This window comes from Mesocricetus auratus, unplaced genomic scaffold, assembly GCF_017639785.1.
Source record: "Mesocricetus auratus isolate SY011 unplaced genomic scaffold, BCM_Maur_2.0 Super-Scaffold_2245, whole genome shotgun sequence".
NCBI lineage: Eukaryota > Metazoa > Chordata > Mammalia > Rodentia > Cricetidae > Mesocricetus > Mesocricetus auratus.
In genome coordinates this window covers 1,644,745-1,662,070 of record NW_024429180.1, presented here as the reverse complement: position 1 = coordinate 1,662,070, position 17,326 = coordinate 1,644,745, and the positions used below count along the sequence as shown (strand labels likewise).

Sequence of the window (17,326 nt, the reverse complement as noted above, 5' to 3'; positions counted from 1 at the left end):
CATATATTTAGTTGTGTCAGGTATATAAATATATAACAGAATAAGCAGGGGTTAGCGTCTTTTCCCAAAGAAGCAGGAAATGAAAGAGTAATTATTAACCATTCATGTCCCTGAAAAGATCAATTACAGTTACACATCTGAGGAACAAGCTCCCCAGCAGAACAGAAATAACTGCTTTCACTATGTTTCAAGAAAAAAAAATTAATCACAGTTTAACAGCCGGGATGTATGTACGGCTGTAATTTAAGGCATTAACTCTGAGGCAGGGCTACCTGCCTTTGGACAGCAGTCCTGGGAGCTGAGTGAGTCTTGGTCTTAGCGATGGGTTTTATAACTTGGAGATGTTCATTAATTTAACAGAGCAGGAAAGTGGCTTTCTGAAGCCCACTCCTCTACACAGGCACACATCTTTTCCTTTACTGTTTACTAGAAAATTACATTTTAGTTGCTGAGGGAGGAAGAGAATTTCAAAGGGTGTTAGGCACCAACTGTCTCAATGAGGAACAAGGAGTAGCTGTACTGGAAATGGTAAGACAAAGCTGTCAACAAAGACAACCTCCATGTCACCTGTGGTATTTTCTTCCTAGTAAGGTATTTTGGGAATGCTCGTTTTTAATTGTTTTGTGAGTGTCGTTGCTTTCCTGAGTAGTTAAATTTGCTAACTTTGTATTTGTTGAATTTGTTTTGTGAACAGAATCTTCTAGGGTTTTCATTCTGAAGAAATGAAAAGTACAGGTGTTAGAGTAGACTCAATATAAGGAAAGAAGGGACTTTTTACCTGACTTTGAAATGCCATTTTTAAACTTGAAAACGAGGCAGTTGAAGTAGGCAGCCATGTTTTAGGAATGTCTTACTTCTTAGAAAACCTTTGCTTGCCTCCCTGGTATGGCCCAGGCAATTTATACACAAACTTGTCCCAAGGCAAAGTCATAGACAACAGCTAGCACTTAAGTAATAAACAAGAATAATAATAAAGCAAGTGGTTCTCGGTTTGTTTTTGTTCTGGGGGTGCAAGGTTTCTCTGTGTAGCAGCCCTGACTGTCCCGGAACTCACTCTGTACACCAGGCTGGCCTCTAACTCACCTGCCCCTGCCTCTCAAGGGCTGGGATTAAAGGTGTGCAATACCTGGCTACAAGATGGCTTTTAATATCTTAATTTATTAGTGTTTAGCTGGCAGATGATTGTGTCTCAGGGCATTTTGTGCTGTCCCAGCACATGTCACTTTGTGTAATGGTTCAGTTTAGCCAGCTTCTTAAACATTTGCCGTTTCTTTCAGAAAGCCTTCCAAAAGAACATACCAAGCTTGTTTTTCACAGTCTTGGCCTGTCAAAAGATTAGAATCAAAAGCAAATGATCGTTTCCCCAATGGAAGTGTAAAGGAAAGCCGGCGTTGTAAATCCACTGCCTGCTGCACCTCCATCTAACCCTGAGCTGAAATGATTGATACTGGCAGTGTGGGACCATGATTAAAAGTGAGTCTCTACAAGTGACTCAGACCAGTCTCTGAATGCGTTGCATGCAGTGATCTCTGCAGTTAAAGTCACACAGGTGGCAGTGTTAGCAGCACCTGTCTGTAAAAAGGTATTTCGAGAGATGACATGCCCAAACTTCAGTAGAGATGAGATGCTTAAAACTCTAGTAAAGGTGGATTTTATGGATGAAGGTTCCCATGTGATTTTGGTAAAGAACGCTTTGTGAACCAATTCAAACTTTGCTTAAAAAAACAAATCCATCCTCAGTGTGATAACTGATATGTCAACTACAGTCCAGGGTGGGCCCTGTGCCCAGGAGTAGTCAGCCAACACAGACTGGACTTGGTACATTCAGTGGGTAAGGGGGGCATGTAAAGAGAGAGGGAGGTGGGGAGAGACAAGTGTGCTTAAAATTTCATTCATTGTATTTTAAAGTGTTTCTTGAGTTTTGTCTCCTTTTTAGATGATAGTATCTTTCAATTTTGGATTTATGATTTTCATCCGTTTGGCTTTTTTTGTCATGCTATCATTTTTTGTGGGGTTATTTTTCTGTGCTTTCTTCTCTTTGATAAGTTTATATGGATCATGGGCATGGCACTTTCTGTTGTTCATTTTTACTTGAAATGAGGCTCTTTGTTGTCTGTTTTTGACATTTAGAAATGACCTATTATTCCAGTGACTTTCTGACACAGACCTGCAGGAAAGAAAATGTAAGCACAGCTTGGAAAATACTTCACCCAGGACAGTGGAGCGCAGGGACTGCCTCTCACACTGCTCCTGAACCTTAGCCAAGTGAAAGCCAGCCTGCTGATTTTCACTCACCCTCTCCACTGGTCTCAGTAACTCCTTCCCTAACTTTTTGATGGCTACACTTCTAAGTTCAGCAGCCAAACTTTTACTTTTGGACAACTTGTCCAAAAGGCTGACTCAGGGCTGTGCTGTTTGCTCTTGTCTTTCATAACCCGTAGTACCCGAAGCATTCTTGCAAGGGAATAACATTTGTGTTCCGTGTCTACACCATTGTCTTGTATGCTATTGGCATTGAGGAGAAAGCGCAAGACCCACTCTCCTGCCCCACGTAGAACTCTCCATCTGAGGAGTGACCATGTGTTAGTCTGTTAGAGGTGCCCCCATCCCATACAGAAGGAACACGTGCTTTTCACTGTCCCATACTTTACTTGCCTCCACAAAAAAACAAAAAACAAAAAAAAAAAATGAGACCGTCTTTCAGGCTTACAAACGGAGGATGATTCCCGTGGTGTTGCAAGGGTCTCTAGTCCATCCCTCCCCACTGCTGTGTATCTTCAGCTGCAGACTGTCAATCTTTCTAAAGCAGTGCTGTATAAGAGATTTATAGATCTGAGAATGTGGCTTCAGGAGGGGGGTAGACAGAGAGGCAGGGAGACAGACAGACAGACAGACAGACAGACAGACAGACAGACAGACAGACAGAGTGCTTGCCTGGATGCACAGGCCACAGCTTTAGTCCCTGACATAACAGAACATGGTTGTTAAGCCCTCCCCAGTTTCCTGTCTTGCCACTTTCATCTTTCAACTGTCCCCTACTTCTGGCCACACGGAACTACTCACCCCTTCCTCCTGCTTCCCATGCTTGCTCCTAATCCAAAATGTATATAAACTTTCCCATCAGCACACAAGTTTTCCTTTCACTTCCTTTTGCAACATTCCTGCCCGCATGGTGTTTTTAGTCACTCGTTCTTAGAAACGCGCTTACTGTGCTGTTGTGGAAGCATGGGACTAAGTTGGAACTCCAGCATCAATGCTAAAAGGCATGGCAGTGCACATCTACAACTCCAGTACTGAGGAGGCAGAGGCAGGAGGATTGCTGGCAATCACCATAGCTGAATTGATAGAGCACAATTGAGAAAGACACTTAGCATCTTCTAACCTCCACACACGTGCATGCACGTGTCATATAAACATGTACACATAGACGCCATGCATACATGTGCCATATAAACATGTACACATAAACACAAAATTACTCCTTTCACTCATGGTAAATTGTTGTGGGTTATACATGTCTCAAATATGTGTATGCATTATCAGAGTGCTAAACCAGCCTAATTAAGCCACGCATCACCTCACCTTTCCCATCTATTCGTGGCAGGGCCTCTTAATGTCAACCCGCTCAACAATCTTCAGTAACACAATGCATTAGTTGGTATTATTTTGGGTTTCTTGAAGTTAACTACCGAGCTAAAACGTCTTACCTTTCTATTAATCCTTCTCTACCTGTCAGCTCGCTACTTCTGTGTCCAGGTTTTCAAAAATCTCCATGGGAATGAAGCCATGTGTTGTTTGTCTCTTTGCGACTGGCTTACTTCCTTTACCATACAGTCCTTTAAATTTATTTCCCATGACAGGATTTCCATTATGTTGAGGGCTGAATAGCATTTTACTGTATGTTTGCATGTGTGTGCGTGTACACCAATATGTACAATGTCTATCTAGTCACATATTTTAGAGGTCACATGACCATGCTGGTATCTTGTCATGATGTTGACCTCATTTTCTATAGGTACCTATTGCTATATGTGGAATTCTCCAATTGTAAGTAGTTCTGAAGTTTTTAAGGCCCCTCCACCCTGTTTACCTTATTGGCTATGTCCTGCTTATTTTTAAACACCAAACTTTAGTGTTTAGCAGTAAGCCTTCTGTAACCCTCCTGGAAGTTTAGTTGATCTTCTTGTCTCACAGAACCTAATACATTTTGGTATGGGATTTTATCATATTGAAGCATAATTAATTTACAATTTATTGTCTCTGCTGTGATGTCCTGTGAGGTAGATCTTTTAAAGGTTTATTTTTTATTTGTGTGTACATAATGTATGTGCGCCTGTATGAATGCATGTGTTACATACGTGTGGATGTCTGGGGTGGGGTTGGCAGAAAAGGACATTGGATTTCCTGGAGCTGCAGTTATAGGCAGTTGGGAACGTTCCTCTGTGGGTGCTGGGAACTGAACTTGGACCCTCTGGAAGAGTAGTGGACGCTCTTAACCTGATCCATCTCTCCAACCTCTGGGACAGTGAATCTTAATTCAGCCAGCAGTGCTGAGCACTGTAGTCCATCGGTGAATGAGTGACAACAGTAAAACTGCCATGGTCAGAACTGAAGATTCAACCCCCAAGGTTTGTCATTTGAAGATGCAGGGTCTCACTGTGCGGCCCTGGCTGACCCGAGACTTACTACGTAGGCTCTGCTGGCCTTGACCTCACGGTTGATCCTCCTGGTTCTGCTTCTGGAGTACCAGGAACACTGAATTTTTAGTTTCCCTTGGGGCATAAAGGAAAAGAACCTGCAGTACTCTGCTCTGTGTTTTCTCTTTGCCTTTCAGAATTCTTCTGAAAAAAACACAAAGGAAAAAGAGAGATCAGGTGATATATCTCACTCAGAAAGAGGAGCTAACTACTAACTACTTATGTGCCTTATTTATCCTAGACTTTTTGGTAACATAATATTTTTCAAGAAGGCTTATTTTTCTATTAAATTCTAAGTGCTGCATATTCAGAGTGTAAAGTGCTGGGCTTCATTTTAGTATCTTCATACAGGTGTCATGTAGTTTGTGCATACTTACACCCATCTTCCTTCTCCATCCCCTCACTTCCTCACCCCAAGATACTCACATCTGTACTTTCATCTTAATATACATATTTTAAAAAATCTAGATCCTTTACGTGCGAGAAAGCATGCAATAATTACCTGAGCCTGACTTATTTAACATGACCATGTTCGGTTTTATCCGTTTTCCTGCAAATGACCCAATTTCATCTCTGAATGGCTGAGTAAAATTCCATCGTGTTTATGTACTACATTTCCTTCATTCTTGCATATCTTGATGGGCATGTCAACCTGTCCATGATAACCTGGCCATCATGGACAGTGCTGCAGGAAATATGGGTTAACAGTTATATCTGTGCATCGTGACCAGAAATACTGTTGCTGTGGGACACACTGTTTCAGTTTTAGGGGTGTTTAGTGTTTTTGAGGAACTTCATGCTAATTTCCATGCTGGCTTTACTAACCCTCTCTCCTACCAACGGTGTATAAGGGTTTCTACGTTCTTGCCACCACTGGCTTTTCACACAATCCTATTTGTCAATTCCTGCTGTTATTTTCTGACCTGTTGTAGTACTTTTCAGAAAGTCCTTGTCTATACCGTATCCTACAAGTGTTTTCTCTATAACTTCACCTAGTATTAACAAATTTTCAGATCCCTTGTTAAAGTCTGTGGTCCATTTTGAATTGGTGTTTGTGTAGGGTGAGACTGTGGGATCTCCTTTCTTGTGCGTGTGTGTATCCACCAATACTCTGAGTGTAGTGGAAGCCACCAATACTCTGAGTGTAGTGGAAGCCACCAATACTCTGAGTGTAGTGGAAGCCACCAATACTCTGAGTGTAGTGGAAGCCACCAATACTCTGAGTGTAGTGGAAGCCACCAATACTCTGAGTGCAGTGGAAGCCACCAATACTCTGAGTGTAGTGGAAGCCACTAATGCTCTGAGTGTAGTGGAAGCCACTAATGCTCTGTAGTGGTTAGTGTTGATTTTTTGCCTGACTAGATTAAGAACTGTTTTTTCCGTCTGGGTTTCCAGAGGGAATTAGCTGAGGGGAAAGACTGACTCCAAATGGGCCGCACCATTCCGTGTCTGGGGTCTTATCTTCTGCCACCATGGATAAAAGCTGCTGTGTCTCCACCACCATGATACACTGAGCCCAAATAAACATTTTCTCAAGTCACAGGGACAGATTCGCCATCTCTGGGCTCACCTATCCAGACTTTCTCACCAATGGGGGCCATGCGCCCCGTTCTCTGTGACTGGCTTTTGGCTCTGGGGCTTTGATACTCTGCTCATTTAAAACCAAGTGTTGTGGGTGTAGAAACAGTGTCTGTCTTTTCTTCACTCAGTCAGTGCTTGATGGGCATTTGCGGTTTTTGTGTAGTGATTATGAACGCTCAATACACTTTTCCTTCTGTGGATACAATTTCATTTTACACTCTCTTCTTCTTCTAGTGTCTGTCTCGAGAAGCGGGTGGAAACATGAGCATTCAGTTTCTTGGCACAGTGGTGAGTATGGAAAAAGACCGTGTGTCCTCTTGCTCAGAGAGAACCGTGCTGGTTTTCTCCCATGCTTCTGCCCCCCTTCATGGTGATTTTATTTTGCTACCAAGTTGAGACATCTCTGTGCGAGAGGCAGGACATGTGAGAAAAGCCTCTGTGTTGGAAATATCTCAGCCGCGTCTTCTCAGGGAGGAGATGCTTCTCTAGCCTGTTTGTTGAGTAGTTGTTGAAATTTTCTTCCCCGTTGCAGATTTTCTGTGTTTTTAAAAGTAAGAGTATATTATATAAAATCAGTGAGCTTGACTTCTCTCCCCGCCACCACTCAGTTTGCTTCCCATCTTTCTCTGTCAGGTTCTTCACGTCCACCTTTCTAGTGAAATTGAATCATAGTTTTGTATCTTCATTATTTTCATGTAGATTCTGTTATTTATATATTGCTATGCAACTCTTATAAGCCAAATTTTTTGCTTTTGATTAATTTATGAGTATGGTTTTTTGTTTTTGTTTTTTTAGTTTTAGGCTATCACTTTGATGTGGCTTATTTGGTGTACGGGTATTTTGCCTGCATGTCTGTCTGTTCACCACCTGTGTAAGTGGTGCTTGTGGAGACCACAGGATCTCTAGATGGTTGTGAACCACTGTGTGGGTGCTGGGAATGGAGCTCGGGTCATTTGGAAGAGCTCTTAACCACTGAGACATCTGTGCAGCCTCCTCTAAGCCTTGTTTTAATGGAGACATATTTAACATTCTGATGAGTAGAGGGGATGCATTTTTATTTATCTGGGACACTCAGTTGTAAGCTACTTGAATTGCCTCTACTTTTTGGCATTATGAATGTGTTTTGATACTTGGATTTTAAAAATTATTTTCAAGCACATCTAAGATATTTTTAAACTTATAAGGTATATCTCTTCATAAACTGCGTCAAAGCTATGAACAACTGTATGACTGGTTATGGTTTTAGGTTTTTTTCTAGGCTTTAGGATACCACCCACTGTATGATGGAGTGCTTTGTACTCTAAGTAGTACAGTTCTGATCACTTGCTATGTTTGTTACTGGGTTTACATGTAAGTTTACAATTATTGTTAGTACCAACTATGGTTTTCAGAACATTGTTTTAATGCTTTGCCATCTATGCATAGAGATATGCATGTATGATGCGTAGGTGTGTAGTATATATGTGGTAGATGGGATATAGGCAGGCCCCTGTTCAGTGTAGCATAAGCTTTAGGTATTTAATCTCAGGTTCATGGTTACTCTTCTTGTTCTAGTTAGTACATTTTATAAACAAAAAATATTATGTTAATATATGGCTTGAGAAGTCCTATGAGACTCAATAGGATATGCTTATTGGTGTGAACCACCATATGTGTGTTTGTACATGTAGGACAAAAGCAATTGAGATTTGTTTTAAGGAATTGGTCACACACTTTCAGAGATTTTGCAAATCCCAGATCTTCAGAGGGGTATAGTAGACTGGTAACCCATGGAAAAATCACAGTTCAGATTCATAGTTGGTTTTCACACTGAATTCCTGGTTGGTTCCCATGAAATCCTTCAAGTAATTGGATGATTCTTGCCTAAGTATGTGAGGCAATCTGCCTTACTCAAACTCTGCTGATATAAAATATTACAGTCTTTTTGGGGAAGCATCCAAAAACTTAGTGAAGTATCTGGGTCCTTGGGCTTTGCTAAATTGACCCATAAAATTAACCATCATAGAAGCATAAGTCCATTCCTTAGAGAAGTGGTTCTCAACCTGTGGGTCATAACCCCCCTAAACCACTGGAAAACACAGATATTTACATTATGATTCATAACAGTAGCAAAACTGCAATTATGTAGTAGTAACATAAATGATTTTATGGTTGAGGGCCACTTCAATGTGAGGAATTGTATTAAAGAGTAGCAGCAGTAGGAAGGCTAAGAACCACTGCTCTAGAGGGATCTGAGTTAGTAACAATAGCTCTCGCCTTCTAGAAAACTAGTAAGATGACTCTGTTTTCTTGAATTTTTTTCCACAGGCACTCTCCTCACATGACTCCATTCTTGGATCATGTTCAGACATCGCTCCCCTTTTTGTTTTTTAATAGCAGGATATCCAGAGTGGTTTTGATTTGAGGTGTTGCACATAAGCCTAATTGTCACATGATGCATCAGCATCCTATAATGAAAAATATTAGTACATTGGAGACATTGTATGTGATATTCTGCCATCAAGAACAGGGATCCAAACACTGTCCATTACTATTGGTTACATTATGATATTATTAGCTTGAAAAGACACCCATAAGAACACAATGTTATGATGATTGATTCATGCAAATTGGAAGTAATTCAAACCCCATGGAAAAACTAAATGCAGTCCTTTCTTCAGATGAATGAATGAAAATCTATTATGGCCCCAAGATCCAGTCATAAGCACAGAATCATCTGTAGAATCACTTCTCCCTTGGTGCATGGGCCTTAACTTGTCCCCAGGTGGGCAGACCTGACTTGTAATGATATGGTCAAGATCTCCTTTTGCCCTTTAGCTGGAGGTGTTCTATCTTTCTGGTGACTTTCACTGTCTCCTAACCCTCTGTCATTGTCCTTGATAGTCTAGGGCCAGATGATTCCAAGAGGAATTCATGATGTTTTAGTGGAACCATGTGCAATGACAGATCATTTCCCTTTGTAGTTTTCTTCTGGAGAAGTAACATTAGGGCAGGTTAATGCATCAGCTGCTTATTTCCTTCTGCAATAAAACCAGGGAGGTTAGAGTATACGTGAGTATGAGTCTGTTGCTGGAAGTAATCCTACAACATGAGCAGAATCTGAACCGATAGTCAAGGGTTTATCAATTAATAGTAATATGTGAATCAAAACAGCTTGTCCACTCGTTTGGCTGAGAAAAAGGGAGTATTAATAGACTGATGAATATCTGAATCATGGATCCCTTCTATTCTCTTAGATAAGCCATCAATAAAAATAAGTATCTGCCTGTGGAATGGGAGATGATTGGACAATTTTTATAATCACAAATTCAGTTTGTATGAGGAAATCCCATAGCTTACCAGCTGGATAATGATTTCCTATCCCATCCATAGTAATCTGCAAATGTAATTTGAAAATCTATAGAGTTCCGTGAAAACTGATTGATAGTTAGGAGTAATATAATACATCAGGGATAAAACCCATATAATTGTTGACATTGTGTCCTTGCCTGGTACTCACTGAACAAGAAGAGTAAGGTAAGTTAGTATTTCATGAACTTTATGGTTGTAAATAAATAAATTCTAAAAGTTTATCCTCTTTGTACTATAATACCTGTAGGAGACAATAAATAAGTTTAGAGCAGTAAGTTTAAAGGCTTGAAGGATTCACATGATACACAAATGCTTCTTTTATTCTGGACTCAAATAGCCTCAGTTCTTTTCCTCCCTCTCAATAATATCCAAGGGCTGTCAATGCCATCCCTTCTCCTAGAGTTTTAAATAGATCGGTCAGTACATTGGAAATACCAGGCAGCTCTGAGGCTGAGAAAGAATTGGGAAACTAATTCCTTTCCTCTGCCGTGCCCTAGCTTGCCTAGATTGTAAAGAAAGCATTTTCATGGGCTCTCCAAGATAGCATTTTCATGGACTCTACTAAATCTTCATCAAAAAGTGGAGAGAATTCAAGATTAGATTGATTTTTTTCAAATTCCTCATCCCATGCTCCAGTCACCTTCGGGCAATGGAGGATGAGGCATGGTCATCAGTGATGCCGTTTTCACTTCCTGTTTTGCCTGAATGGGGAAAATCTTTTTTTGCCTCTTACACCAATTTCAAGGTTTGATCATCCAGTTTATATTCATTCAATGGATTAGCCATCCCTGCCTCATGATTAATATCCTCTTTATCTTTCTTAACTATTTTCATAACAGTCCTAATTAATGCCCAAGTGACCCACCCAAAATTGAATGCATATCCACCCCCTTGTTTATATGCCTTTACAGTGTTCTTTCAGACTCTGTCCCATATCTCTTTATCTAAAGTTCTTTCTCTGGAAACCAGGGATTATAATAATAAACAACTTGTAAGCAATGTAGTAGTTGTGATTTTAATACTCATGTTCCTCCTTTTCTTTAGAAAATAATGTACAAGTTTGATGCAAGGCAGAGCCTTCCCTGGTTTCTGCCCCATGATTCTCACTCACCTCCTTCTCTGAGGGTCCCCACTCTTCTATCTGAGTCAACTGCAGGACCCCGATTCATGGCACCACTCGCCCTGCTGTAAAGGCGGTGGGACTTGAGAGAACGGAGCTGATAAGCAAGGCAGACTGAAGTCTCATGGAATAGTCAGTTCAATGAATAATCTGAAATAAACTCACTTCTATCCTCTACACCTGGGAGGGACATGAGACCATAATCCAAGAATAATTCTGAGTTTTTGAAGAAACTGAGATTACAAGAGTCTCGTCTTGCTTTTTGGAGTTTTCTAATAAGCACTCAGAATTCTCCTCACATGGCAGACCGTGTTCCAACAATATGACTCTGAGTTAGCTGACCCTACCACAGGTTGCCTGTTGCATATAGGTATCTCAGGACATCAGAAATTCATTGATAATCCTGAAGAAGAAACTCCAAATCAGATGCAGCCTGGCTAGCTTCTCAGGGTCTTAAGGAAGGGCTGGTGACCCCTTCCCCCAGGTTCTGGTAGTGGTGGTGCCGTTGTCTTTCCATGGCTTGGAGCTGTCATTCTAGGCTCCTGTCATCATGTGGCCCTTTCTTTGTTCATTTATTCATGTGAATCTAGAATACCAGTTAAGAGACTCGGGGTTCACCTACCCAACCCATTCAAAACTCCTATCTGCTGGCAACTGCAAAACTCTGGTTCCAAATAATGTCATACCTGTGAGGTTCTGAAGAACATGACATTTTAGATGACATTGTTCACTCCAGTATATTTAAATACATGGGAAAGATTATTTGACATGTATGAAAATTAAAATGACTCAGACAGTTTATACAAAAATATGTTCTCATAGTTCATTGCTTCTTAGGTCTGCTTTTTCTAATGCCTCACTTGAATATGGCCACTTATTTCCGCAAGTATTTCTCATGTCTGTTATCACCCCCTATAACAGGAACTATGTCTTCTACTCAGATGTGTGACGCCAAGTAAGCACAGAGGTGTTAAATAACCACCGGGTGTAGATTAACTGGTAGAGCAGAGCCTGGATCGAAGCCAGGTCTTACTTGTCTTAAAGTCAAGCTGGTAACATCACAGTGAATTCAGAACAAATTCTGAACTGGGTAAACCAGGGGGCTCTCTCAGAAATTGATGGTGGTTCTTTTGTTCTGCCTTCACAGGGCAGGGTGGAGCGCAGGGGTGATGGTGGTGGGTTGAGGATGACACGCACTCTCTTCTTCTTAGGGAGCTGATCCTTGGAGCCCCTTCAGGACCTCCTCTGATTAGGCCTAATCACTTCCCCAAGAGGCTACCTCTGGAATCCTGTCATGAAAGTGCTTAGAGTTTGTCAGGCTGGGAACCCAAACAGTCAGTCCAAAAATCCTCTTGGTAAACGAAGGTCCCAGAACTGTCCTTAGGACAGGGGTGCCTATTTCAGGCAGCAAGTTGGTTGGGTCCCACTTTTTTTGTTAAGCTGTGAGTCTATACACCAAACAGCATAAGTTAAGAAACTGAAAAGGCAGTGTTTTGCTAAACTAGAATTTCTCACACTAAGCAATAATATTTTTTCTTTTAATTTAGGAATGTGGAAGTTACCATTGTGTTCATTATTTAAATTCTAGTCATTGTTTCTATTTAATGTTTGAAACACTGCAGTATAAGGCAAGCATATATCTCACTGAGACTGATTCTCCCCACTTTGGAGAGATCAAAGCTATGGTATTGGTTTCACTAAGGGCTTAAGGAACTATGAGCTTCTGTCTTTGACACTTAGCCAGAGATCTTAATGAAACCAAATTGTGGCTGAAGTTCTCAAAGCTAATTTGAATCTCAAATTGTACATTTTAAATTAAGTTTTTATTGATAATAAATATACTTTATTTCTTATTAGCCTTGAAAGCTTGAGTGATAACATCAGTAGAATAAACATGTTTTACAAAGATTTACCATTAAGGAGTCTATTAATGCGACCCTTGGCACACCAGTACAATTAGATTTCAAAGTAAGGGTTTATGAAGTAACAGCGATTAATGACAACCATCGGAAACAATTTTGAACTCCATCAGTTTAACTCAGGAGGGTAAACTTAATATGATAATTCATCTAGTTGAATCGCATCAGCTTAGCAGGAAGGAATGTAAATATGTGACCCTTACGTAGCTTGTAAATGGATGCTGTGCTGAGAGATTTATCCGTTCCATTAAGGAACTTTGGGGAACTTTGGAGTTTCTGCAATTGTTCCCTCGGAGGCTGAAAACCCAACCTGATCTCATACTGGGACCATCCTGGTTTGCATATTTCCATAATTTGCCTTTGCTACTAATATGACAGCAAGACAGAAATAACCATTTCTAATAATATCAGATGGAGTTGTGGAGGACAGCATTTTAATGCCGTGAAAGACCTCCCTGTGGGGCTGTTATTGCTACCGTCGAACAGCAGCCACACAGTTGCCGACGAAGCCTCTTAATTGATTCGTTTAATTAGCAAGAGCTGAAGCCGGCGCTGTATCTTGTCATCTGATATTGCAGGCCTCAAATCCGCATCATTCATATTTAGAGACAGAGAAGCATCACCAAAAACGTCTAAAAATTCACTTCTGGCTGCTGAATTTTTAACAGAACAGTCTCCCATTTGTCGCAACGTCGAATTGTGAGAAAATGAGGACTGGATTTGTTGCTGTTGCTCACCCTGCTCCTCCTTGGAGTAATAAGTGATGTCATTGCTTGAGTCTGGGTTATCACCTTCCAAAAGAAGATGAGAGAGAGAGAGAGAAGAGAGAGAGCCTTACCAAGCATTCCCTGGCCACAGGTGTCTGACGCAGGAACTCTCTCTATCTCTTGTCCCTTTCTCTGCATCTGTGGAGTACCAGAAATGACATTAGAGCTTGTAGCCATGTCTCACACACTGGTCCACATAACTGTCTACCTGTTCCAGCCTGTCTTTGTAGCCACCCAAGTCTTACCTGCTTATGCTTTCTCCCCGAGTTCCTCTCTCTTTAAAGCACCAGGCTGGGTTGCCCCCTTGGGACTTGCCAGTCACTTTTACTGATGCCCACTGTCCCTGGATAGAGAAAAAACTATGACGGGGTGAGAGTAGTGGTAAGCATCTGGTGTGGAATCCAGAGCCTCCCCCACCAGATTTCACATATACTCTCTCACCACCCACGCACGCACGCATGCACACACACAACACACGCATGCACACACACACGCACGCATGCACACACACGCGCGCGCACACACACACACACACACACACACAGGCTCACTCCAACTTCTCTAACCCCCATCCCAATCCTTCACCATCTTGAATCAGAAAGCAGGTATCCCCAGAGCATAGTGGCAGGTTGCAGAAGTTTTTCAAATATGTATATTTTTATAACACTCAGATAACAAGTAAATTTATTGCATCCCATCTTGCATTTTCTCCCAAATACAGCAAGTGTAGATAAGAGTTCACGAAATGTGCTTAAGATGCTCTCTTAAGTGCTTCTGCAGTGGTGCATGGTCTATGTAACGGATATCAGTCTCCATCTGAGAATGAACACTTGGAACATGAGTTTAGAGTATATTCTTTTGAAGTTGATTTGTTGTATTTTTTATTTATCAATTTATTTACTACTATCTGTTTACTTATGGTGTTCGTTGGGGTGCACATGCCTCAGTGCATTTGTGGAGGACAGAGGACAACTTCTGGGATTCACTTCCCTCTGTCCACCCTGTGGGCCTCAGGATCAAAATCAGGTCATAGAGATTGTTGGCAAGAGCCTTTGCCCAAGCTGTTTTGCTGGCCCTATGCTTTTTAAAAAGCTTTATGAATACATAGTTGTTGATGTATTATCAACAAAGTTAAGAAAAATCACAGGTGTCCTGTACGCCGTGTGCTAGGAAGGGTACTGGATGATGGTGACTTGATCTTTGCCCTAAGGTATAAACTTCCAGTCTTAGCACCCAGGCAGACAAGGCAGCAGATTATGATTTTATTATGGTTTTCAAGCCAACCTGGACCACCCTATCTCAGAAAATAAAGCATCCAGGCTGGGGATGAAGACAGACACATGGTTCTGTGATTGTACGGTGACTGCTGAGGTAGCTTGTGCATAGGCTTAATGTAGCTGCAGAGAGATGGATTCGTTCAGATTCCCTCCCCCCCCCCCAACAGTCTTCTCTGTGTAGCTCTGTCTGTCCTGGTACTCACTATGTAGATCAGCCTGGCCTTCAACTTACAGAGATCCGCCCGCCTCTGCTTCCTGGATGCTGGAATTGAAGGCCTGTACCACCACTGTCCAGCTTAATTTTTTTTCTTTTACTGATAGACAATCTAATATTAAAAGTCGAGTCTATGAGATGGGGAGATGATTTAGTCAGTAGAGGACCCAAGTTTGGGTCCACAGAAAATTTCAGGCATGGTGGAATGCGTTAGTAAACTCAGTGTCGTGTCAGGAGGCAGAGACAGGAAGATACCTGAGCTTGCTAGCCAGCCTACCCTACTTAATGAGCTCCATCCCAAAGAGAGATTCTTTCTCAAAAAACAAGATGAAATGGTTCTGTGGAATGACATTCAAGGTAGTAGTCTGGTTTCCACATGTACTGGTACACACACACACACACACACACACACACACACACACACACACACACACAGTGTCTAGGCCACAGAGCATATGTCTCCAGTTAAGAATCTGTATCCTAGCACTTGGGAGGCAGAGAGAGATGGATCTCTGTAAGTTTGAGGCCAACATCTTGGTCTATGTTATATAGTGAATTCCAGGACAACCGGGGTTATGTACAGAGACTGTCTCAAAAGCAAATAACTATGAAGAATCTGTGTGCCATTTATTAGCTGGACACCAGTAAACATGGGAGTAGAGCAACCATGCTTTGTAACTTATTTAGACATCACATTTTATGACGAAATATTATGCTTTGTGTCTGTCAGTCATTGTGACCTTACACTGACACATCATCTGTTTGATGACTTATTTGCCAACTCAAAAAACAAGCTGTCCCTGCTATCAGTTAGCTGGCTGTCCTCTGAAGATCTAGAGTGGAGGCAGCTAGTAACTACCAAGTAAGGTACGAAGGAGTGTTCTAGAGCTCAGATAAAGGAACTAGAGGAGATGTGGCCCCTGGGGACATCTCTAGCTTAGGCTACCACTCTTAAGGATAAGTCAAGCTTGCATACGAGAAAAGCATTTCAGAAAGCGAGGGGTTCAGGATCTGCAAAAGACCAGAGACACTTTTAAAACCAATGGTAAAGGAGCCTGAGAAATCAGTTTAAGCCCAAAGGTCCAAAGATATCCCAGATGTTTAAGGAAGAGCAGGTTGGCTAGGGAGTGTGTCAGGAATGGGACGGACGGACAGAGATCTGTTTGGGAGAGAAATGCAGGCTAGCAGAAGGTATAAACTAAACCAAGGAGATGGGCCTGTGTGCTATAGCCTGGGGTTCATGAAAGGAGTTGGAAGAGGAGGTTCACTGTCCCCTATATTGTTTGAATGCCATCCATCCGTTGGCTTAGAGGCAGGAGAGCACCACACAGAGAAGCGGTAGGGTAGAGAGTAAGTTGGACTTTAGTATGATTTGTTCGAAAGGCCAAGGAGACAGATGGGTTGCACAATGAGGAGGAATAAGGGACACAGCACTGATGTGTGGATCTGAAAGAAGACCAGGGGTGGGCATGGATAAGGTGAGGTCCACAACTGTGCAGTAAGTGCAGTGGTCATTGCTCAGAGCAGAGCCTGGGGAGATGTCACCCCATCTAAGAGGGAAGTTTCCACCCTCTACACTAATAGGCTTGTGAGATGAGACTTTATAACTGAGTTAGTTCAATTATATCTGGCTGTTCAATGATATCATAGTTTAATGATTCTATCTTTATAGGGATCACTGCTTATTTCAAAGTATCTCAAGAACCTATTTTCCAAATATTGCCCAAATCCTCAGAATAAAATCGGTTTTAATAGCTTAGTGTCCTCAGTGCGTGTGATGCTTTAGAATTGTTCTACATACATTAGCCCACGGCGCCATTCACTTCGTAAGATGAATGGGTCTCAGAACACTGGAAAACTGGTTGTAAAACTCACACCCAGAAGTAGGGAGGTTGCTCGGTGGGTAAGTGTGCTTACTGAGTAAGCATGAGGACCTGAGTTTGAATCCCCAGCACCCATGTAAAAAGAAGGGCATGGCTTTCATGTAAGCCTAACATTTCGTGTAACTCTAACTCTAGCATCAGGAGGTGGAGGTAGGCAGTTTCCCTAGAGCAAGGTGGCCAGGCAGCCTAGACATAAGGGTAAGCGTGTTTTTCAGTGAGAAGCCCTGTCTCAAGGAAGTAAGGCAGAGACGGATAAAGGGAGGCACCCAATGTCCCACTCTGATCTCCACATGGGTGTTCACAGGCACACATACCCATGTAGCAACAGACATGAACTATATGCAAATATGTCACACACCATGCACACGCAGAAAGGAAGGGGGAATGAATCACGTGATGCACTTTGGGATACTGCCACTTTAAAATGTTTGCAATTAGTGATTTACATGCCCACAGACATATCCATGAACTGCTCCAAGCCTGTCAGTGCTCACTGCAGCAGGTAGGAGTAGGGGCA

At 41.8% G+C, this 17,326-nt stretch overlaps 1 protein-coding gene across 5 annotated transcripts in view; it reads left to right on the top strand.

Moving 5' to 3' along the window:
• Window positions 1–17,326, top strand: part of Pcca (propionyl-CoA carboxylase subunit alpha) — a 301,425-nt gene that overhangs the window by 233,238 nt on the left and 50,861 nt on the right. For 3 of the 5 annotated variants that reach the window (XM_040741316.1, XM_040740935.1, XM_040740593.1), the window contains one exon: window positions 6,513–6,566. In XM_040741316.1, the coding sequence (XP_040597250.1) occupies window positions 6,513–6,566 (54 nt within the window). Of the gene's footprint in view, window positions 1–6,512; window positions 6,567–8,585; window positions 10,629–17,326 lie in introns of those variants that run through there. The other 2 variants (XM_040741437.1, XM_040741395.1) reach the window with 1 other exon arrangement.